This window comes from Drosophila elegans, unplaced genomic scaffold (genome assembly GCF_018152505.1).
Source record: "Drosophila elegans isolate 14027-0461.03 unplaced genomic scaffold, ASM1815250v1 contig_520, whole genome shotgun sequence".
Lineage (NCBI taxonomy): Eukaryota > Metazoa > Arthropoda > Insecta > Diptera > Drosophilidae > Drosophila > Drosophila elegans.
Genome location: NW_024545903.1, coordinates 921,156 through 942,883, shown reverse-complemented (window position 1 = coordinate 942,883; position 21,728 = coordinate 921,156). Strand labels below are relative to the sequence as shown.

Genomic DNA, 21,728 nt, shown 5'->3' with positions numbered 1-21,728 from the left:
GCACTTCATTTTGTGGTCCATATATTTTTTTTTTTCTACATTCTGTGCATCGATTCTTTTCGATCTTTATAAAAAAATTATTAAGTTACACAAAATATTTGAATTTTGTACAAAAAACATTTTTTTTAATGAATTAAGATTATATTTATAACATTCTTAAACAGAATGTTTAGTTCCGGGCTATACTCGTACATAACATCAAAAAGTACATTTTTAATAGCCTGATTCCATTGGCGAATTAAAATGCATATAGTCAATAGCCCAGTCCCACAGAGCCCATACAAGCGAAACGGTTGTGATTTTTGATGGATGGTTCCCACCATTTATCAAAAGTCACTGTTGCGTATGCAGAATTTTTTGAACAGGGTCTTTAACTCTATCAAACTCTTTTAGAAATAATTTTTCCTGCTTTTGTTTTATTTTAATACTTTGGGTTATTGGTTAAATGGTTATCTGAACCTTTAAATTGCTGCCTGGGGGAGAGGTAACCTCCGACCCCCCCTTCTCTTGCGACTATGCCTCTGGTTATTTTTTAAAATAAATTTACATGTTTTGACTTGTAAATTTTGTTTTTAAAATTCAAAAAAAATTTTCCAGAGCCCTGGAAAGTGTTTTTTATAACACATGTAAAAATTGCAGTAGTAGTTTGGCGAGTGGGTTGATCAGAAATCAGAAAAATTGTATTCTTTAGATTCGTTGTTACGTCGACTATGTTTTCCCGAGATTTTTTTTATTTTCCATTTAGCAAGAGTTATGCAATAATAAGTTAAAAATTAAATATTAAGAAAAATCGATAATCGTACTTGGCCTAACATAGCGGTTTGTTTTGTGAACAATTGCAAAAAAAAATTATTAAAATCGGACTAGTTCTTTGACAAAAAGTCTTACTCAGCAGCTAAAAAACGCTTCTTTTGGGAAAACGCGTTTATAGGTAAATTAATTGCTTTATTTTTTTATAATTTTTAAGAAAATCGATTTTTTGAAACTGCGAGTCGGTTTCTAGAATTCTGGGGATCAGGATACGGATCTGGGATCGGGATTCAGAGATCGGAAAACAGATACGGATGTCAAAATACTTATTCTGCCCTTAGGTTCATACTGAAACCAGAAATCTATACAAAGTAAAAATTCTGATCCTAAGATCAGGATACGGCTTGAGAATAACACTGCCTTCAGCTGTCATAGGTGCTCATTGTACAAAAGCAGTCATTACAAAATTTTACTAATCGTTTTTTTTCATGTGCTTAAGTCTTAAAACCTTACCAATAAAACAATACCGCTTCTTTAATAACAATGTGTGAGGGCCAATTTTAATTATAATGGAGCTTTCTTTGGTATGGATAACAATTATGCAGCTCCAAGATACGGATGATGTTCAAAAATCCCAGATACTACCATTGACGTTCATATAGATAAGAAAAATGAATGTCGGTCAGCCTGTCCATTACAGCTTTCCTTATTGTACTACTGCACGTGTATCACACCTCTAACTAATCCAAATTACGGCATAAAATTTGAGATAAGTATAAACAGGGTTTATAGCGGCTTCTGTGATACGAAACTGGGGTGTGTTAAACACCATGTATCATCGTCGTGACATTGATTAGATAATGCAAATAACGCTCCGTTTATTTCCATTTAGGAAACTTCGTGAGGATGATTTGACCAAATCGTCCTAACAGTCCACAAGCAATACCATTTTTCATTATAGGCATGTTTTGCCATGACCTTAGCGGCTTTAGATGACGGTTATCTTTACGTTTGACAAACGTGATTCTTAATCTTTGTAGAAATGATGCTATATAAGAATGAAATACGATCCACGACGATCCGTTTCTCGGCAACGTTTCGTCAACAAAAGTTCCATAAGATTCGTTTCATCCATCAGCTGCGCAATGGAAAAGCCAAAAGGGGACGTTTCGCTTCATGACCAATCATTGAGTCTTCAAGAGGCGCCACTAATGGGACACAGAAAAGAGCATCAGGTAAGGACTTCGAATGTTTATGTTCTGAAAAATATCTCATTAGTCAATGTTTCCAGGAGGAGCAGCCCCAGTGGACGTGGTCCCTCAAATGGGCGGCAATCGGATCCTCGCTTGGAGCGGCCGTTCCAGTGGGATACTGCACGGGTGTGATGAACAGTCCCGCTGAGGTGAGTACCCTCCGATTCCGCCAGCGGCACTTAAGTTCCTCAGGAAGCCCCAATCATACCCTCAGCTCATGCGCTCCTGGTGCAACGAAACGCTTATTGCCCGCTACGATCTGTACCTGGGCGAGTCAAGCCTAGAGCTCCTGTGGTCGGCCCTCGTTTCCATATTCCTAGTGGGAGGCGCCATTGGTTCTGTGACGGGCGCCACTATGGCCAACCGTTTCGGACGTCGCGGCTGCTTCAACATCTGTGGCATCCTCCTGACGTTGGGCGCCATTTCTTTTTACGCCTGTCGACCCTTGGGCTCCGTGGAGCTCCTGCTGTTGGGTCGCTTGCTGGTTGGACTTGCGGGTGGTCTCCTCACGGCCTTCATGCCCATGTGGCACAGCGAGATATCGGCTCTCTCGCAGCGCAGCACATTGGCTCCGCTCTGTCCGATGGGTCTGACCCTCGGAGTGGTTGTGGCGCAGGTTTCCAGTCTACGCTCGGTGCTCGGAGGTCCCGAGAGCTGGCACTTCGGACTGGCCTTGTACGGCCTCCTGGTGGTGGCGTGTTACGCCCCCTTCAGGTGGTATCCCGAGAGTCCCAAGTGGCTATATGTCGTCAAGGGGCGCAAAGAGGAGGCCCGCCACCAGCTGCAGTTGCTGAGGGGCTACACGTCGGAGAGTTCCGCTCTGCAGGCAGAGATCGACGAAATGGAAATGGAGGCTGCTTCCAAGGTGGCGACAAGTGGATTGGTGGAGGTGCTGCGCGACCCTAAATTGCGCCTACCCCTGATCATCGTCTGTGCTTTTCTGGGTGGCCAGCAGCTATCGGGCATAAATGCAGTGCGTATTTGGTCACCCTCTTAACTTTCCAGCGAGTCATTTCAAATCCCGTCTTTGCCTACAGATCTTCTACTACTCGGTGTCCATCTTTCGCAAGGCGGGTCTGTCCGTCCAGGCGTCGGAGTGGGCCAATCTGGGTGCGGGGTCCCTCAATCTGGCCACCTCGATGCTGGGTCCCGTGTTGCTGGAACGAGTTAACCGGCGACCACTAATGCTTTTCTCCACCTTTTTCAGCGCGATCTTCCTGTTCTTGTTTGCCATGATGCTCTACTTCATTGTGAGTAGCAAAGGTGCAACTTATTCAAGAGGCAGAAAATTAACCTCTTCCCTTTTTAGGAGAGCTTTAGCTGGTTTGCCATGGGTTGCATTGGCTGCATCTTCCTGTACATATTCTTCTTTCAGTTTGGCCTGGGACCCATACCCTTCTTCATCGGAGCAGGTGCGTTGGTCTGTCTATTAATCGCGGTTTAATCGACCCTTTTTTCACTTTACAGAGCTGTTTGAACTTGCTTCCCGTCCTGCCGCCATGTCACTGGGAAGCGTTGTATACTGGCTGTGCAACTTTGTCATTGGCATGACCTTCCCGACGTTTCAGAACCTCTGGGGTGCCTTGGTCTTCCTGCCGTTTTCGGTCAACTGTCTACTGCTTTTTGTCCTGACAAAACGATACTTGCCGGAGACACGCGGTCGCGAGCCTTTCGAGGTGGCTCCACTTGTCGCCTCAGGCTTTAAATCAAACGTGTTGCTTAACAATCGAATGGCGAACCATTCGTAGACCGAGTTCAATAAATAACCAAACTACCATCTGGGTGGACAGAGATAGTTTTCTAGAGGAAATTTAATAAAAACTCAAGGTTAGGTGGACTGCACTGACACCTTAATGAGCAGAACAAACATAGAAAATGAGGGACTATTTCTTAAGTAATAAATTTATAGTTTTTTTTTTATGTGTTATATCGACCTACCCTCCCACATTGCAAAGAACTTTTTAAGCTAAAATTAAATGTTAGTAAATTCTTTATATTGTTTATAATTTTATAAACGAGGTTTACTGGCAGAGATAACTCTAGAGTGTGGGATATAATAAAGTCAATGAGAGAAGCAATCTGCACAAAGAGCTAATCCAGACAAGGTCTGTCCCCTTTAACTTGTTTATAATTATTTTACTAGTTTACCACTATTTTTCTTGTGGTTTATTATATTCTTTTAGAGGGTATTATATTTGGATGTATAAAATTCATACATTTTTAATCAGCATTAAGAGGACAGTCGAAATCCGTCGGTCTGTTTGTCTGTCAATTTAAAAGCTAAAACTTTCGTTAACGTCTCATTTTATGCACAGGCATAAAAATCGATCTAATTTTAATTACATAGCTTTATACTATTTACCCGCAAAGAGATAAAATCTGAAAAATTCTCGGAGTAATAATATTACTTATGTAACTATGTACACATTTAAGTATTCTCGAACCTCAACAAACGAATTACGGTCCGTTGTCCTTGACAATGACCCAAACGCCTTGGAGATCTAGTGTTCGTTGACCAAACAACCATTAGTAATCGATGTCTCAGACAACTATTTCAGTCCACTTTGAGAGTTCCAGTTGAGAGCATACGTTTTCTGAAATTGTTTAAGAATAAATCCTATTGTTTTCTTGAAAACTTTAAAACATACACGATGGCCTTCCATTCGGTGGTAACGATGGAGAAGCCGCTTCAGCACATCTCGCTGACGGACTGGTACGCCCGGGTGAACCAGATGCGCAATGTGGCGGATGCCCGTAGATCAGACGCATTCGCCATCCGCCATTCATCCAGATCGCTGAGGAACGAGACAAGGATCGAAGGCAACTGGGCCAACTACGAGACTAATGAAGCTTTGACCGATCGGTAAGCCTATAATTGTCACAACACAATCTTTTTGCTTAATCAAAGTATTAAATAATACTAAATACAAGTAAGTATAATTTTCGGCAAATCATTTTTAAAAGATTCATTCAATCAAGTGTGATTTTGAGATGGATTTATTTGTATTTATTAAAGCTTTTATTAAACTATTAAAGAGGCTGAATAAATTTAAATGTGCCAAAACTAACTGAAATTTTTCTTTAATACCAGTATCTCAGAATTAAATCGCTGGAGGGATATAATCTCAAAGTCCTTCGAGAGGATTGAGCGCGAAATATTATTGCTGCAGGACGAGAAGAATGCCACGGAACGGGAGCTGGAGGCACTGGCGGGTCCAATATCCGTTATAGCCGAATGCCTTACCATGAGGGATGGTCGTCTTGGTTCGGAGATCACCTACGACGAGGCCGATACGGAGATCAAGAACGAACTGGTTGTATTGGAGAACAACCAGAGGTTGCTGGCTGATCGCTGCCAGAAGGCCTGGGAAAAACTGAATCGGCTGGAGGAGGTGCGCTTCAAGATCGGCCTGGAAATCGAATTTAAAGTGGAGGCGGTGCAGCTAGACAACTCCCAGTTGGCTCTCGATCGCAACTCGGCGAATATCTCCTACAAGCCGGATCCCACCAGGAATCCTAAGAAGTAAGTTATAAGTGACTTCGTTAAGGGCTTTTTAATATTATTATAAAATAAATCACTCTTTTAGTTCCTGCTCCTACGAGACTTGGCTGGAGAACGTGAAGAACATAAAGCTGCTGGCGGAGAATGAGCTTGCCGATACGTACGCCATCCGGGAGGCTTTGTTCGTGTGCCGCGAGAAGGCGCGCAATATGCTTCAATCGCAGCAGGAGCGGGCGGAGCACACCATACGCAAGCGGATTTTCGAGACGCAGCGGGCCAGAAACGAAATGGAATGGCAGCAGCTCAAGATGAAGGAAGAAATGGAGAAGGCAGTGTGCGAGATCCGCACCTCGGAGAATGCATTACGCGACAAGACCGATGCCCTCAAACTGGCTGAAACGCGCCTGGAGAACCGGGCCCAGAGATCGGGAATGGAGCTGTGCATGGACCAGGCACACGACATGCTCTGCCTGGAGGTGGAGAAACTGCGCGAGATCCGACGCCGACTGCAGGTCAAGATCGACGAGAGCAAGACCAACTTCAATCTGCTGGAGGAGCACGGCAAGCGGATCGACGTGGATCTGGAGAACAAGCAACACTCACTGATGACGGACATCAGGGCTCTGGATCTTCGTATGCGGCTCAGAGGAGGAGAGTTCGGCTCGAAAGGGACCAGCTCCTCTCAGACGGACAGAAACATCACGCTCACACGCATGGAGAACGAGATTCCCAAAGATTAGACAGCTTTTAAAAACCTCCAATCATTCAATGCATTTACCCTGACGTTGCTCGTTGAAGTTTTGTCCAAAATTTTTGTGAATAAATGCTAAAATTCCAACAACAGTGTGTTAAAGCTTCTTCTGGCTAAAACTGAAATTCAGTTCACCCAGCAGTGGTTTGAAATCCGTGCTCCACTCGACATGGGTGACGGCTTCTTTGCTTTTCCTCGGAAAGTGCACTCCCTGTCGCACGAACATGTCCCACTTAACAAAGGCACCGGGAATGACGGGTTCACTGGGACCACTGCTCACAGTGGATTTGGGACTGCTGTCATCTACCAATTGCCAGTCCACCCATAAAGCCACTCCATTGCAGGTTCCGGGACTGTGAAAACGACGGAGATTGTTATTGTGTCCAGTATTTGTTTCTAGATTTTACTCACTGCTTCAGTTCTATGCTTCCTTTCAGGCTATGCTCGTTACTAAAGTTGCTAAACTCCACATTGAGCACTTCCTGGGGTTCAGAAAGCGCGCGGCAGGGGTATTCCCATAGAGGCTGGGCCTCCACCAGGGACACTGCCTGCTCTGCAGATCTCTGTGATGGAAAACATTATTATTCGATTCGATAAAATCATAAATACTGACATACCTCAACCATTTGATCAAACAAACGCAGATCGAAACCCTCGCAGCTGCCAACGGGGGCTCGTATCTTGTGCAGGTCCAGAAACTCCATTGGCAGGGCATAAATCTTCGCCGAACATGGCGAAATCTGCACGCTCTCCGGCAGCCTGTCCTTGATTTTCATGAGCAAGGTGCCAAAGTAAAAGTTGTCCCACGGCAGGATCGCATTAAGGAAGTAGGGCTCCGCGAAGATGTGAGTTAGGGCAGCCAGCTGGGAGTTTTCAAGTTCCTCCACTTTTTCAACAAACTGCACGTTCTTTAGCTTGTTGTGCTGTACAATCGACTCAAGCAATCTGCGAGAGAAGCGATGTGGTTCGTGGAGTTGCACAGAGGCAGCTCCCAGAGCAGAACTCGCCAGGCCCAGCAGACAGCCGTTTCCCAGGACCAATACATTTGATTTCCCCGCCTCAATGTACTCCTCCAGGTACCGCAGGTAGCGTTTGTTTCGAGGGGCCTGGTTAATCTGGCCAATCCTGCTGCGCGAGTAGGTCATATGCAGGTCACAGGAGCAGGTATGACGGCTCACACTTTTCGTGGGCGCCTCTTCGCGAGCATCGAACCAAAGGGAGTACTCGTCGTGATGGCAACTCAGGTGGAAGGTCTTACCTGCCTCGAGCAGTTGCAAGGGCTTAGGTATGTAGTAGATGGCCTGCATCCAATGATCCCGCCAGGGCACCACATTGGGTAGCGGGTGATCCTTTCCCTTCTCGGCTGCCAGCTCTTTGAGTTCGGGATGCGCCCAGTAAGGGGCACAGCTGAGCAGTATCTCCCCACCATCATCCAGCTGGATATCCCACCAGTAGAAGACCAGCTCAGCGGCACCAGGTTGCTTAGACTGCAGTTTTAGCAGTTGCTGCCGCTGCTTCTCACGTTCCTGTTTGCGCTGAAAATCGAACTGGAAGATCTCCACGGGATCGGTGAGTGGACGGAAGGCGGAGCTGGGCAGCTGCGACAACTGGACGTCGTGCAGACCGGCCTCTCCTTGGCAGCCTTTGAGCTGTTCTGGCGGCTGCAGCAGAGGTTCACCGTCCAAGTTGGCCAGGGTTTTCAGGCTGTTCCACTGCGCAGCTAGCGGGGATTGGGCCACCTGGGCGTAGCATCTGGCGCGAGCGGGAATACAGAGAGCATCCTCGGTGAGCAGCTCGGCATGGGCATGGTTGTAGATTCCGATGGCGCCCTCTCCTATCAGTTCCGTGTCCAGCAGCTCGGCCACCAGTAGATTGGCCTTTTGCGGCATATCACCGCCCACTTGGATGTCAGTGGACCGCTTTCGAATGAGACGCACCTTGTCGCCAACTCCATTGGCGGCCAGGATCTTCTCCGCACAGTTGGCCATGGGCAGGAATGCCTCGCAGGCGGTCACCGAATCCGCACCCGCCTCCAGGGCCATCATGGAGAGGATCCCTGTACCGGTGCCGATGTCCAGGACGTGCACCTCTCTGCCCGCCGCACGCATTCCGCCGATGGTCTTCTTTAGAGCTGCGAAGTACTTCTGATTGCGCTCCCAGTCGTGCAGCATATCGCCGAAACCCGCGTTGGCCACCTCCAGGTGGTAATCGTAGTCATCTCCGCGCTCCTGCCAGGAGTTCTCGCCCGTTATCGGGTTTATCACTTGCGAAAAGCAGGACATTGTACGTGGGGCCAGCAAGCGTGACTTTAACCAATTCCTCAACATAAAAAACCGGCAAAATAAATATCTCCCACAGTGATGTCAATACGATGTTGAATAGAGATGCTAAATTGACCAAATCAGCTAAAAATTGCTAAAAGCTATAGCTAAAAAAAATCTGGTTGTGCTTATTTGTAAATAAAACCAATTGAAAATAATGCAAAATATCTTTAAAAATACTTAAAATTCTTATAACGGCTAAATGAGTAATAGCCTGATTCCATTGCCGCATTAAAACGCATTTAGCCAAATGCGCATTTATTTACACAGGGAATCCCATAAGGCTAAATGCCGCATTTAAAATAAATGCGATTTTTAAATGCGATTAAAAACCATTCGCCCCGAAAGTTTTCAGAAAAAATACTGGAAAATACCGATGTTTAACGATATTTTGTTCGTGCCACCACTACAACAGCTGTTTTTTATAAGCAAGGTTGGCGCAATTTTTGATTTTTTTTTAATATAAAATCTATTCCGTATAAAAATGACTGAAACCTAGAGCGCACGCTGCAAATTCTGCTCGCAGTACCACAATGCATTACTGCTGGATCTCTGGAATAAAATTACTCCCACATATACGGGGATCCTTGCCTTTTTTAGAAACTGTGGTGGCCTTCATTGCAAACCCGTCATAACAACGCAATCAGCTTCTCTTCTTTGTCGTTCAAGTTGGCAAATGTCTCGGTCGCAATATGAATGTCCTGCTGAGCATTACAGAGTTTAGTAAACTCACTCATGTTCATTAATTTTAATTAATTTCTTTTGGATTTGCCAAAATTCAAAAGTAAACAAGCCCAGATCAGCTGTTCGTGCCACTCACATGTCGGAGTAGCATTAACTAAATGCTAATGCGCCAATGGAATCAGGCACATTTAAAAAGTCCACTAATGCGGCAATGGAATCAGGCTATAAGAGAAATCATTTACTATAAAAAATATATCGAATATCCACATCAGTTTCCATCATTGATATTAAAGCTAAATCTGGCGAGAAACAAGTTAGATTGACGGAATGGTTGCCACTCTAGCAGAAAACCTTGCCATCTGGCAGCTCTTTGCTTCCATGACAATATATCGGAAAGCCCACCATAAATCGATAATTTCAGTTTAATGCGCCAAAAAAGCCGCGTTTATTTTTGCTGCGTTTTTGTATAGTTTTATTAAAACATCACATCTTAGTGCTAATTGCATATGCGTATATGTCAAACAATATGTATTTTACATTAGAACTGCTGATCAAGCCGCCGTTTGACGCCGGACAACATTTTTGCACGATGACGCAGTTGCAGGTGTCTCAATCCACAATTTCTGGCCAAAGGAGTCTCACTTTCGCACCTTTTGCTTTTCCTGATGACAACTTTATAACTTTGAGGATTGCCTGCGAAATCTTCCTTAGGAACAGTCGAATTGTTGAACATGTACTCCACCAGAGAGAATCCCAGGACAATGAGGATCAGACAGGCGGGATCGACTTGGAGAAACAGAGATAGAGGACCTTCCATATTGGCGTGTGCTGACTTCTTGCACTGTCGGTTGCGAATGATTTAAAGGTCCCGTTGACCCATCTATTTATACACAAGTCAGGTAAGATTAAAGCCCTAATTTAATGGATCATCTTAGCAAGTACCTGAGATGGGGCCGAAAAATCAAAAAGGGGTACCCATGTAAACAAAGCCATAAATGTAATCCTGTTGTTTTTGTGGAGTTTTGATTAAACAGCAATTAAAGAAATTTTCAAGCCTTTGCAAACATGTCTTTGCGTGTGTTATTACACAGAAAAAGGTACATTTTAAGAGGTCTACCGGCTGAGTTAACTGTAAAACCATGCCAGACATTTATTTCATACGCCCAAAAAGTTTTCATAAAAACTAAACTATTGTTACTTGAATTTTAAATTTGTTTAAAAATAAAACCATAGACTATAAAATGAAATATATAGGTTATGTTTTTTAGTATTGAATTAAACTAAACTTTCACTTTTTTAACGGACAATAGATCAGAATAAAAATGTAAAAATTTCATCTACTTCATATATATGTACATACATTTTATCGGTATTGAAATTCTAAGAAAGATAGTTTTAATGAGCAAACGTTCGTAATTGACAAGTGCACATTTGATATTTGGCGATAGATTACACATTTCCCACACAACCTATAGAAGTGAAAACTGCAGCGGTTAGTTTAGGTTAGTCTCTCTTGGAATGCGGTTCCTCAGAGGCAGGAAAATGGAGAAAGTGGTAGAGTTGTACCACGGATACGCTCTGCTTGTTGGCATGACGTCCTATCGAGTGGTTAATGGGCAATTCCAGCAAACGAAACTAACTCAGGCGTATGCCCTAGCAATGAATATATTTATCATTGCCATACTGCCACCAGTTCTTTGGGGCATAGCAAAGGGAATGATGTTGCAAACCTGGCTACCGGAAATTATGTTTATAACTCCATTTATACTTTATTCGGTAAACTATGCGGTTATAGTGTATATTCTAACCACGCGTTGCTATCGGGACAGTATGTTTCTGGATTTACAAGTGTTAGCCAATCAATTAAGCCGAGAAATGAAGCGAGCTGGAAAGAAAACAAACTTTAAGCTGAAAAGTCAGCTGTATATGAAATCTTTTACACTCGCATATTTGTGCCTTGGCTCCGTGGGAACACTTTTCTTTATAAAATCGGGATATTTTGAATCGCTTTTAGTTAGCATTGGCTACAGCATCCTAAACGCCACAACATACTTTTACTTCACCTCATTCTGGCAAATCGTCAGAGGCTTTGATTTTGTTAATCAAGAAATAAACGAGCTCATCACGATAAGAGCAGGATTTTATACACAAAAAAACTCGGGGGACGTTCATGGATTGTGGTCTCTTCATTGGACTCTTAACCGGATGGCTAACAGAATAAACAGGGTATATGGAGTCCAGATGCTGGCCTCGCGCATCGATTACGTTATATTCAGCATTATCTATGCTTACGTAGGTATGATTTACCTGCATCAAGGAATGAATCTTTTTAAATGGCATGCGACTTTAATGTATCTGTTTCGAACTTGGGACTTCTTTCTCAATGATTTCATATGTGATTTAACCTCCCGTCATCAGTGCCATCCGAAACACCAAACTATCGAAGGAATCATGACCCAGGAGGTAGTTGAGTGCCTAGATAATATGAATTTGTCCTAAATTATTGGTTACAATTACAGCTAAGTGCGTATTTGATCTATGAGAGCAGCACCAGGCTCAATTTGAAGGTATTTGGACTCTATCCGGCCAACAAAAATCAATGGCTTGGAATGATGGGATTTATTATTTGCCACTCCATATTAATGCTTCAGTTTCTGTTGATGTTGAGCGTTTGATGATATAACTTAATAAACTTCAAAAAAAATAGTTTTAATACAATAGTGTATATTTAATTTAGAAATTTTTACTGTCAATTGAATCTTTACATGATTTACTAGACAGTGTTCCAGAATAAATTCTTAACGATTTTAAATCTGAATTGACATCGAGATATCAGTGCTTCGAAAAACCTAGTTATCAAAGGACATTATCCAACCAAAAAAATTTATTTTAGATTGTTGTATTACATATACAAATTTAATTTAACTTTCTATGCTTTAAATAAAAAAGCTTTAACCATTTTGTGCTCCTACGTAATGTGTACGAATTGGTCTGAAAAGGGTTACAGATATTTTCAACTAATTAAATGATATGGAGACGCCACTGCTATTGCAATTACCGTTGATTTCGATCGGCCAGCGCAACAACGCTTTCCCTAATGACATACGACCCAAAAGAAGATTCTTCGGCCTTAGTTCCTGCTCGAATCTCTTAGAAGGCAGTTCATTCGGGAAAACGACAATGAGGTTGATAGTTCAGATTTTAAACACATACGGCTTTATCATGGGCATGACCTCATACCTTACGATTGAAGGAGGATTCAGGCAAACAAGGATTACGCAGACATACGCCGTGGTTGTCAATGCCATCACCTTGATTTTGCTCCCAATCGGATTTTTGAAATCGGCCCAGTTAATGACAATGGCCCAATGGCTGCCGTCCTACATGTGGATAACTCCCTACGTCCTGTTTTCAATCAATTACGCTGTAATTGCGTACACCCTGATTTCGAGATGCTTTAGGGACGCCATGCTGATGGACCTACAGTTCGTAATAATACAAATAAATCGGGAGATGACGCGTACGGGAAAGCGTTTGAACTCGAAGCTGCGTCAATTGTTTTTAGTGAAAACCTTTACCTTGAGTTACTTGTGTTTGTCGTATTTCCTGGGAATTATCGTTTACCAATCCCTATTTAAATTGCCTTGGTCGGAGGCATGGATTGGATTTCTGGTTAACCTTTTCTTAAGCATCCTGATTCTCGTCACTTACTTCTATTTTATTTCGTTTTGGCAAATTGCCAGAGGCTTTGATTTCGTTAATGAGCGCTTTAAAGAGGTGATCTCAGACCAGTCCATCGGTTCGAAATCACAAGCTGAAGAAATCCGCAGTCTTTGGGCTCTGCATGCAACCTTAAGTCGGACAGCCCTAGAGATAAATAGGCACTATGGCCCGCAGATGCTTGCCTCACGTTTCGATTATTTTATTTTCTCCATTATCTACGGATATATAGGGACGGTCTCCATGAATTATGACCAAACCACTTCCATGGAAAAGTTTTACGGAGCTCTTCTTTATTGGACTCGAAGCGTAGACTTTTTTATGAACGACTATATATGCGATTTGGTTACTGAATATCAAAGCCAACCTAAGTACTTTGCCTCCAAAGGCACTATGTCTAATGAGGTGAATAATTACAAAGTGTTCAGTTCAAAACTTCATTCCTAAAGTCTGCTTAAACATTTCAGCTGAGTTCTTTCTTAATCTATGACAGCAGCACCAGACTGGAATTGATGGTTTGTGGACTCTATCCGGCCAATAGAAACAGATGGCTGCAAATGGTAGCTTCTATTGTAGTTTATTCCATAACGCTGCTTCAGTTTCATCTGGTTATGCGCAACAAATAAATGGCTCAAAGGTCAATTTGATTTATAATTTATAAACAATATGAAAGCGGAAAATAAATACTTCTCGTGTTGGTAAAAGCCCTCTTATTATTATCAAATAAAAGTCAAATTAAATCCATATTGTAACACATTTTAATGTTGGCTTTTGATGTGCACCTGCACTTTGACCTGGAGATGTCGTGGTAAAAGATGTGGGTGAATTTTCAGCGCCTAAAACGAGCTTATAGCTTTGTAGAAATTTATGTTTTCAGACATTTTCAATGGACTTTTGTACTCGGGTCTTCACTGCGTTAAAATCGCCTTCAGGATTAAAGAAAGTGATGATGGTATAGTTTCCGGTTTTTAAAGAGATGAGTTAATTTCTCCATATGCTAAATATTTCATGGGCTTCTTAAACTGGATGCGCTATGTGGCTCTTTTCCAAAACGATTACATTCTCAAAAAGAAAGAAACCGAGGGCAATTTAAAAAAAAATGATTTAACAGCTACGTTATTAACAACTGAGAGCTTATATTATCTATTATTATTATTATTATTATCTACGAGCTTGAAACTAAATTGGAAGTTGTGCGGACTTTACATGGATTTGCCATGTATTACACCTCTATTCCTATTACAAATGTCTTTCTATATTAACCTTGCCACAGTTTTCTCTGAATTGAAATAATTAACTAGCTTATCGGTAGGTATTTGAATAGAATCCATCTTCCTTTGAATATAATCCTTGTTTAATTAAGTTAATGTTAATTTTGTGTCCCGTAATCTGCATCTTTAGTTCAGTCTATCGAGATGAGCACTTTACTTTATTGGGAAAGTAAATGACTTCAGTTGAGCCTTCAAACTGGTTGACAATAGACGTGGTCATGGTTTTTCCGTTGGTGAAAATATTTTTCGGCTATTCGCTGGCAATTGGAATTACTTCGCAACGACTGCTCAACAAAAGGTTCCGGAGTTCTCCATTTTTCCGGGCTTATGCATTGGTTGCCAATATCGTTACGGTTACCCTGTTGCCCATAGTTATGTGGAGGATTCGTTTGGTTTTTCAATCGAAAAAGAACTTTCCATATCTCATTTTGATTACCTATAACGTTAGGTATTTGGTGTCCTATTTGGTCATACTGTATACGGTTCTATCGCGAGGATTTCGTGATACAGCGTTTAAGGAAATGCAACCATTGTTGCTAAAATTACGTCAGAAGGAGGAGCAATGTGGAAAAGTACGAGAAACACGGCGATCGTTAATGGTATTAATTTATGTAAAGTTCTTCACCGTGTTCTGGATGTGCATCACCGAAACGGCTTTCCTTTTTTATTCAAACGACACTATTAACTGGATCAACATAGCCACTTTTATATTTTTGACAAATGCTGTAAATATTCTGGAAATGGTGCCAATGAGTTATTTTCTAGCTATGTGGCACATTGCGCGAGGCTTTGATTATGTCAATCAACGTTTGGATGAAATAGTAACATCAAAATCGTCAACAAAACTGAAGGAGCTGAAAGATCTCTGGTTACTTCATGCATGTCTAACAAAGACAACGCATAATATAAACAAGATCTTTGGTCCTCAGATGTTAGCCTCCCGATTCAATTACTTTATAATTGGTGTAATCCAAGGTTATTGGGGAGCGTTCTTCGCCTTTGACGAGTCTACACCCGTGTATTGGATTGTATACGGTTCTGTTGGATATCAAGTTCGTACACTGGACAATTATCTCATCGACCACATGGTCGATTTGGTGGTGGAGTATCAGAGCTCGGCTAAGCACGCTTGGAGTGAAAGGCGCTGGACAAAAGAGGTATTAGAACTAAAATGGTTTACCATAAATATTCTGATTAAATTACCAACTATGTAGATAAGTGGATATGTGACTTACGCCAACAGTTCGAAGCTACAACTGTGGACTTGTGGACTTTTTCAACCAAATCGAAGTCTTTGGTTTGACATGATGAGCAGTGTATTTTATTATATGTTAATGCTGTTGCAGTTTCATCTAGTTATGGGGAAATAATTTTAATAACTTTTTGTTTAACTGCCTGTGTAAAAGTTTTTGTATAAAAGTTTAATTTATTGTTTGTAAACCGAAATTTGAAACCATAGAGTAGGGACACACTCTCTCGAGTGACATTTCCAGTGATGCCACCTAGACTAAAAAAGGGGAAAATTTCAGTCTCTCACGGTTCGATTCGAACTTTTAATTCGGTCCCGCGGTGAGGTTCTGCATCTGAACTGCTCGCTCCCATTGCTAAGGTCTGGTGCGAGCAGTGCAGTTGCAAGTTCGCTGCGGGACCGAATTGCAAGTTCGATCCAAAAACTGAAAAGTGGGGTGGGAAATCAAGGTTAGCTTCGAACATGGCTCTCAGCAGAGCTTGGGCCGAGGTCCGGGCAGAGCAAATGGTGCCTCTATATATTTCTTACTCTATGAAACGATTACATTCTCAAAAAAAAAGTCATCGAGGTCAAATTTTTTAAAAAATTGGATCGACAGCTACGTTATTAACAACTGAGTGCTTATATTATCTACGATCTTGAAACTGAATTGGAAGTTGTGTGAACTCTACATGACTAATCAATCCACCTTCAATTCTATTACAAATGGCATTCTATATGACCCCACATTTACAGTTTTCTCTGAATTTAAATAATTAACTAGCTTATCGGTTGGTATTTGAATAGAATCCATCTTCCTTTGAATAGAATCCTTGTTTAATTAAGTTAATGCTAACTTTGTGACACTATCTTTTCTGCATCTATAGTTTACATTCTATCGATATGAGCACTTTACTTTATTGGGAAAGTAAATGACTTCAGTTGAGCCTTCAAACTGGTTGACAATAGACGTGGTCATGGTTTTTCCGTTGATGAAAATATTTTTCGGCTATTCGCTGGCAATTGGAATTACTTCGCAACGACTGCTCAACCAGAGGTTCCGGAGTTCTCCATTTTGCCGGGCTTATGCATTGGTTGCCAATATCGTTACGATTACCCTGTTGCCCATAGTTATGTGGAGGATTCGTTTGGTTTTTCAATCGAAACAGAACTTTCCATATCTTGTTTTAATTACCTATAACGTTAGGTATTTGGTGTCCTATTTGGTCATACTGTATACGGTTCTATCGCGAGGATTTCGTGATACAGCGTTTAAGGAAATGCAACCATTGTTGCTAAAATTACGTCAGAGGGAGGAGCAATGTGGAAAAGTACAAGCAACACGGCGATCGTTAATGGTTTTAATTTATGTAAAGTTCTTCACCGTGTTCTGGATGTGCATCACCGAAACCGCTTCCTTTTTTTATTCGATCGACACTTTTAACTGGACCAACGTAGCCACATTTATATTCTTGACAAATGCTGCAAATATTCTGGAAATGGTGCCAATGAGTTATTTTCTAGCTTTGTGGCACATTGCTCGAGGCTTTGATTATGTCAATCAACGCTTGGATGAAATAGTAACATCAAAATCGTCAACAGAACTGAAGGAGCTGAAAGATCTCTGGTTACTTCATGCATGTCTAACAAAAACAACGCATAATATAAACAAGATCTTTGGCCCTCAGATGTTAGCCTCCCGATTCAATTACTTTATAATTGGTATAATCCGAGGTTATTGGGGAGCCTTCTTCGCCTTTAACGAGTCTACACCCGTGTATTGGATGGTATACGGTTCTGTTGGATATCAAGTTCGTACATTGGACAATTATCTCATTGACCACATGGTCGATTTGGTGGTGGAGTATCAGAGCTCGGCTAAGCACGCTTGGAGTGAAAGGCGCTGGACAAAAGAGGTATTAGAACTAAAATGGTTTACCATAAATATTCTGATTAAATTACCAACTATGTAGATAAGTGGATATGTGACCTACGCCAACAGTTCGAAGCTACAACTGTGGACTTGTGGACTTTTTCAACCAAATCGAAGTCTTTGGTTTGACATGATTAGCAGTGTATTTTATTATATGTTAATGCTGTTGCAGTTTCATCTAGTTATGGGGAATAGATTTTATTAATTTGTTGTACAACCACCTGTATAAAAGTTTTTGCATAAAAGTTTACTTTATTGTTTGTAAAACGAAATTTGAAACTGTTATATTTGCTATTAAAATGTCTTTGTGATAAATTTTCTATGTTTGTATTGTTAAGCGTGATTGATTTGCAATAATCTGCCAATCACATGTCCCCAAACTATTGTGATTCCGCAATCATTTTATGCCAAGAAATAATTTAAGGATTGTGAATGCCCACGTTTGAACCGCTTACGGGCAACAATGTGAGCAATATGGCAACAAAGGCGTTCTGTTCTGCAGGAGCCAATAATTTCCTATTCGATAATTTCCAAATGAATGCGTTCAGCAAATAAATTCAGCTTTGACAGCACTCGCAGTTGAAATTTAAAACGAAATCACGTTTTGCTGTTGCATACTTTTTGGCGTATGCACATCTGCTCTACGTAGTACGTGATGAAAGTTGTGTCATAAACACACGCACACTCTTTCACACACTTTTACACTGGCACAACTTAGTCGGGGAAAAACTGGGAATGGCAGCAGGTGAAATGGGCGAAAGTCGAGAGTTTAGGGAGGCATAAATAAAATGAAATAAAATAAATCAAAGCATAATTTTCGCAATAAATTCGTTTCTACCCAGCGCTGAATTCAAATCTAATTCCTTTTGCCAGGCAAAACGTGTATCAAAGTTTTGCACTATTCTATTTGCGGTTTCTGGAATTTATAGCCTGCTTCTTTTTCAATCGGCTTAAAAGCAAATCCTATTTGAATATACCAATTTAATTCAAACTTAAATGACCAGTTTAGTATGCATTACAATTTATATTTTCATTGTGCTAGTTTTTTTTTTTAACTTTTATAACGGATTTACATTTAGAACTTTTCAAACTAAACCCTTTTTAAGTGGTTTCAAAAATTGTATTTGTATTTATAAAGAGCTGAGACTTTTTGTTATTTCAATGCGATTAGTTTAAAACAATACTTAATGCTATAATAAATAAATACATTTTTTAGAATATATTTAGAAAAGAAAGTGTGTGGGACCAGTTCGGTCCCATAAGTTTAATCTTTTATATTAAACTGGAATGACGGTGTTTTAAAATAATTTACTACTCTAAAATGAGATGATTTCTGGCGGCAATTGGTTCTGTTAATATATATTAACATCATTTGAATTCGCATCGAGGCACGTCAACACAATTATGTTGGATAACAAGAGCCAAGATTTATTATCCTCGGATCGAGAAGCAAACATATATGAGCACGTAACGGATGCGACGGCTGTACGCCCATTGCCGTTGGGTAGGTGGGCGTGCCCGTCGCTTGGCAATTGTCAAAATCGTCGCCATAACTCACGTGTTGCCAGCAACAGAAACAAACGCATGTGGATCGAGGGGAATTCATGCAGGAGCAAAAGGAACAGCGGCACCGGGCATCGACAATTTGAATTGAAGCTGATTTGCTCAAAATGCAAATTACGCAATGATTTACATTCCGATTGACATATTTTAGGCGAACAGTTTGCACTTTACCCCTTCCCGAAAACCTTGGATCCGCCCTATCCGTGTTGCTGAAAAGAATCCTTGATTTGGTATTCCCATTGCCATCGCCAGACCATTGTAAATTGGCTGGGATTAGACAGTTGTTTGATTTTGGCCGACAAATCATTTCAATCGCTTATAAGTCTTCAAATAAAACATGTTTTTTATTGCGCTGAAGGGGATTTTGGAAGCAGGCAAAAATATTTTAGTCTTGATCTATCATTTTAAAACATTTTCATATCAGCATTTTCTTCAAACAATTTAAATAATGCATAAAGGAAGAACAAATCTTTAAGTGTGAGAAAATAAAGCAGTGATGTGCATTGTAGTGCCCCAAAATATTTCCGTTTTTATATTATACAGAATATTAAATGAGGAAACCCACAATATTATCATAGATAGTGCAATAAAAATCGTATTTATATGAACCATCCAACCATGTCATTACTCACACAACTGAGGGACACATATCCTGGTCAAGTCTGCTGGTCATCATTATTCTGGCTTTGCCCGGAGCACCGTTTTCTCCTTTTGGCCGCAGCAACGGTCATCATAAAATTGCTGAGAGGACATAAACGCGTTATTATATTATGCCTTTGAATGCCCATGACTTGCAGGCTTCGTTGAATAGAGGCCATGGAGGATGCAGAATGCACGGGGCATTGTGCAGTGGCCACACGACACAGAGGACATACACGACACACAGCACACTCAGGACACAGAGGACACAATGGATGAACATCAATGCCAGAGCCGCGACATTGAATGGCCAGTGGCAGGAGCAAAAGCTGAAGAGAAGGACCAACCTCGCGTCTATCAACGCAACTTTGAGTCAACGTCAACAGGCAAAGAAGCTATTCGGCTTAACTTGCATTCCCTGTTGCCTTTCTGCCGCAGGCCATAAATTTTAAAAATAACAATATGGGGAAATGTCCTCCGGATGTGTGCTGTTTGCGACCAAAAGTCAGAGCTGAGCTGAGAAGGTCGGCTAAAGACTGCTCAAGATGGCAGGCAAAAGTTTTTAATGATGCCGCAAAGTCGTTGAACCAAGTTCGATGCACATTCAGTGGATTTGACCTGACTTTGGCATCCTTGGAGGCGAGGACCAGAGCTTCTGCATTGATTTACTTGGCAGTCGGGCAAATAAAAGCCACAGCTGTGGCGAATCGAAAATTTTGCCCAAGTGAAAGTTATTTTTGGGCTGCAAAGTTTTTGCCCCCTCTTCCGAAAATGTTTGAATTTTCGTTGCACCAGTAAAATATCATGCACACTTTGACCTCTATGAAGAGAATTTCAGTAAATATTAAAAAACAAGATTTAATATGAGGCTTGTGGACATCAAATATTGATGGTTTCTTTTTCAGAGGTTAAAAAGCGTTACAAAAGGAAATGTCTTCTTTTAAATAAAACATTTAAGCAAACGATAAGCTGTTTCGAACTATGATTCTCAAATATGTCTTCGAATTTGAGTATCATCAACACTAGGCACAAATGCCACAAATACAACACCACAACTTTTGGAGTCACAAGAATATTGAATTTGGTTTATTAATTTTAAATATTAAAAGGAATACATATGTTTCTACAGGGCTTTATCCGTAATAGTTGCCGCCGAAGCCTCCGGCAGAGGCCGAGGAGGATGCCGAGGCACTGGCGCCGCCGAATCCGCGGTTGTAGCCGCCTCCGAAGCCGGGATATCCGCCTCCGTATCCGCCGGGATAACCGCCGTAGCCGCCATAACCGCCATAGCCGCCAGGATATCCGCCACCGAATCCACCGTATCCAAACTGGGGAGCGGGCACAGCCTCCAAGGCACTGAGGAGTGCGAAAATCACAACGACGAACACGACGGCAGCTCGCATTTTGGTTGGCTTGTTTACTTTAGATCTTTCCGTTTGAGACTGTTGATCGATTTCGATTCGGCGGGCCTATTATATAAGTAGAAACGCTTGGTTCAACAACCTGCTCGTCTGGTTCTGGAGGCGTCACCTGTTAGCGCGCCAGTTCCATTCTCTCCAATTAATCGATCCCATCGAAAATGACACAATTTGCAGAGCGAGAAGCGGGGGAAACCGCATCAAAAACAAAATTTTGACAACCATACCCTCGGGATACCAGTTTTGGAGTTTGGGGTTAACCTTTACGTAAAACTTACGCGTTTATTGTGGGATTTTGGGAATCACTCGGGCTGAGCTCTGCCGCTCGCACATTAGCATAAAATAAAATACAAACAAAAATTTGTATAATAATAGGTATGAAATTTCGCCGGACTTTGTTTTTCGGCTATCACATTCGCTTAGTCACACACACTTTGTTTATCATTTAATATACATTATGCTAATCAAGACTGTCATTAATGGGTTTTCTATTCGAGTTGCTGGTTTTGGCTATTGGACATTAATATCGCTATAAAAAAAATTGTTTTCACCTTATTTTTATTGTTTGTTTCATTTGTAATTTAATATGTTGGCCTAAGGCCGTATTTAAATGAGAACCTTACTATTTGAAGTTCTATGTCCTACCGTTTTGAACCAAACTAATCTGTCAATTTGAACTTTAAGAATAGACTGTT

At 41.4% G+C, this 21,728-nt stretch overlaps 8 protein-coding genes across 8 annotated transcripts; 5 read left to right on the top strand and 3 right to left on the bottom strand.

The window, feature by feature from the left end:
* The first annotated feature begins 1,822 nt into the window (after window positions 1-1,822).
* LOC108135393 (solute carrier family 2, facilitated glucose transporter member 1) lies at window positions 1,823-3,794 on the top strand. Its single transcript, XM_017256092.1, has 6 exons — window positions 1,823-1,985; window positions 2,042-2,152; window positions 2,218-2,976; window positions 3,041-3,253; window positions 3,313-3,415; window positions 3,471-3,794. The coding sequence occupies exons 1-6, from the start codon at window positions 1,896-1,898 to the stop codon at window positions 3,749-3,751; spliced, it is 1,557 nt and encodes a 518-aa protein (XP_017111581.1). The 5' UTR covers window positions 1,823-1,895; the 3' UTR covers window positions 3,752-3,794.
* Window positions 3,795-4,548: 754 nt separating this feature from the next.
* On the top strand, window positions 4,549-6,343 carry LOC108135384 (tektin-B1). The gene is made up of 3 exons (XM_017256078.2): window positions 4,549-4,866; window positions 5,095-5,526; window positions 5,591-6,343. Exons 1-3 carry the CDS (start codon window positions 4,655-4,657, stop codon window positions 6,243-6,245), a joined length of 1,299 nt encoding a protein of 432 aa, XP_017111567.1. The 5' UTR covers window positions 4,549-4,654; the 3' UTR covers window positions 6,246-6,343.
* On the bottom strand, window positions 6,257-8,613 carry LOC108135383 (protein arginine N-methyltransferase 7). Its single transcript, XM_017256077.2, has 3 exons — window positions 6,874-8,613; window positions 6,668-6,819; window positions 6,257-6,609 (listed from the first exon to the last, which is right to left on the bottom strand). The coding sequence occupies exons 1-3, from the start codon at window positions 8,581-8,583 to the stop codon at window positions 6,354-6,356; spliced, it is 2,118 nt and encodes a 705-aa protein (XP_017111566.1). The 5' UTR covers window positions 8,584-8,613; the 3' UTR covers window positions 6,257-6,353.
* Window positions 8,614-9,699: 1,086 nt separating this feature from the next.
* On the bottom strand, window positions 9,700-10,163 carry LOC108135390. Its single transcript, XM_017256089.2, has one exon. It carries the CDS (start codon window positions 10,076-10,078, stop codon window positions 9,800-9,802), a length of 279 nt encoding a protein of 92 aa, XP_017111578.1. The 5' UTR covers window positions 10,079-10,163; the 3' UTR covers window positions 9,700-9,799.
* Window positions 10,164-12,441: 2,278 nt separating this feature from the next.
* LOC108135357 (putative gustatory receptor 59b) lies at window positions 12,442-13,607 on the top strand. The gene is made up of 2 exons (XM_017256049.1): window positions 12,442-13,386; window positions 13,449-13,607. The coding sequence occupies exons 1-2, from the start codon at window positions 12,442-12,444 to the stop codon at window positions 13,605-13,607; spliced, it is 1,104 nt and encodes a 367-aa protein (XP_017111538.1).
* Window positions 13,608-14,470: 863 nt separating this feature from the next.
* LOC121467704 (putative gustatory receptor 59b) lies at window positions 14,471-15,711 on the top strand. Its single transcript, XM_041709929.1, has 2 exons — window positions 14,471-15,409; window positions 15,467-15,711. The coding sequence occupies exons 1-2, from the start codon at window positions 14,471-14,473 to the stop codon at window positions 15,620-15,622; spliced, it is 1,095 nt and encodes a 364-aa protein (XP_041565863.1). The 3' UTR covers window positions 15,623-15,711.
* A 746-nt stretch (window positions 15,712-16,457) lies between these two features.
* LOC108135359 (putative gustatory receptor 59b) lies at window positions 16,458-17,618 on the top strand. Its single transcript, XM_017256050.2, has 2 exons — window positions 16,458-17,396; window positions 17,454-17,618. The coding sequence occupies exons 1-2, from the start codon at window positions 16,458-16,460 to the stop codon at window positions 17,616-17,618; spliced, it is 1,104 nt and encodes a 367-aa protein (XP_017111539.2).
* Window positions 17,619-20,671: 3,053 nt separating this feature from the next.
* On the bottom strand, window positions 20,672-21,067 carry LOC108135391 (keratin-associated protein 19-2). Its single transcript, XM_017256090.2, has one exon. It carries the CDS (start codon window positions 21,016-21,018, stop codon window positions 20,749-20,751), a length of 270 nt encoding a protein of 89 aa, XP_017111579.1. The 5' UTR covers window positions 21,019-21,067; the 3' UTR covers window positions 20,672-20,748.
* Between the last annotated feature and the right edge of the window lie 661 nt (window positions 21,068-21,728).

What these genes read in the sequence shown, in the direction of transcription:
- LOC108135393 (XM_017256092.1), top strand. Translation starts at nt 1,896, where the DNA reads ATGGAAAAGCCAAAAGGGGACGTTTCGCTTCATGACCAATCATTGAGT. An exon ending in AGCTATCGGGCATAAATGCA is followed by an intron (nt 2,977 to 3,040) that starts GTGCGTATTTGG and finishes CTTTGCCTACAG; the next exon opens with ATCTTCTACTACTCGGTGTC. An exon ending in ACCCTTCTTCATCGGAGCAG is followed by an intron (nt 3,416 to 3,470) that starts GTGCGTTGGTCT and finishes TTCACTTTACAG; the next exon opens with AGCTGTTTGAACTTGCTTCC.
- LOC108135384 (XM_017256078.2), top strand. Translation starts at nt 4,655, where the DNA reads ATGGCCTTCCATTCGGTGGTAACGATGGAGAAGCCGCTTCAGCACATC. An exon ending in AATGAAGCTTTGACCGATCG is followed by an intron (nt 4,867 to 5,094) that starts GTAAGCCTATAA and finishes CTTTAATACCAG; the next exon opens with TATCTCAGAATTAAATCGCT. An exon ending in CCCACCAGGAATCCTAAGAA is followed by an intron (nt 5,527 to 5,590) that starts GTAAGTTATAAG and finishes TCACTCTTTTAG; the next exon opens with TTCCTGCTCCTACGAGACTT.
- LOC108135383 (XM_017256077.2), bottom strand. Translation starts at nt 8,583, where the DNA reads ATGTTGAGGAATTGGTTAAAGTCACGCTTGCTGGCCCCACGTACAATG. An exon ending in TGTTTGATCAAATGGTTGAG is followed by an intron (nt 6,820 to 6,873) that starts GTATGTCAGTAT and finishes TTTCCATCACAG; the next exon opens with AGATCTGCAGAGCAGGCAGT. An exon ending in GGAAGCATAGAACTGAAGCA is followed by an intron (nt 6,610 to 6,667) that starts GTGAGTAAAATC and finishes TCGTTTTCACAG; the next exon opens with TCCCGGAACCTGCAATGGAG.
- LOC108135390 (XM_017256089.2), bottom strand. Translation starts at nt 10,078, where the DNA reads ATGGAAGGTCCTCTATCTCTGTTTCTCCAAGTCGATCCCGCCTGTCTG.
- LOC108135357 (XM_017256049.1), top strand. Translation starts at nt 12,442, where the DNA reads ATGAGGTTGATAGTTCAGATTTTAAACACATACGGCTTTATCATGGGC. An exon ending in AAGGCACTATGTCTAATGAG is followed by an intron (nt 13,387 to 13,448) that starts GTGAATAATTAC and finishes TAAACATTTCAG; the next exon opens with CTGAGTTCTTTCTTAATCTA.
- LOC121467704 (XM_041709929.1), top strand. Translation starts at nt 14,471, where the DNA reads ATGGTTTTTCCGTTGGTGAAAATATTTTTCGGCTATTCGCTGGCAATT. An exon ending in AAAGGCGCTGGACAAAAGAG is followed by an intron (nt 15,410 to 15,466) that starts GTATTAGAACTA and finishes CCAACTATGTAG; the next exon opens with ATAAGTGGATATGTGACTTA.
- LOC108135359 (XM_017256050.2), top strand. Translation starts at nt 16,458, where the DNA reads ATGGTTTTTCCGTTGATGAAAATATTTTTCGGCTATTCGCTGGCAATT. An exon ending in AAAGGCGCTGGACAAAAGAG is followed by an intron (nt 17,397 to 17,453) that starts GTATTAGAACTA and finishes CCAACTATGTAG; the next exon opens with ATAAGTGGATATGTGACCTA.
- LOC108135391 (XM_017256090.2), bottom strand. Translation starts at nt 21,018, where the DNA reads ATGCGAGCTGCCGTCGTGTTCGTCGTTGTGATTTTCGCACTCCTCAGT.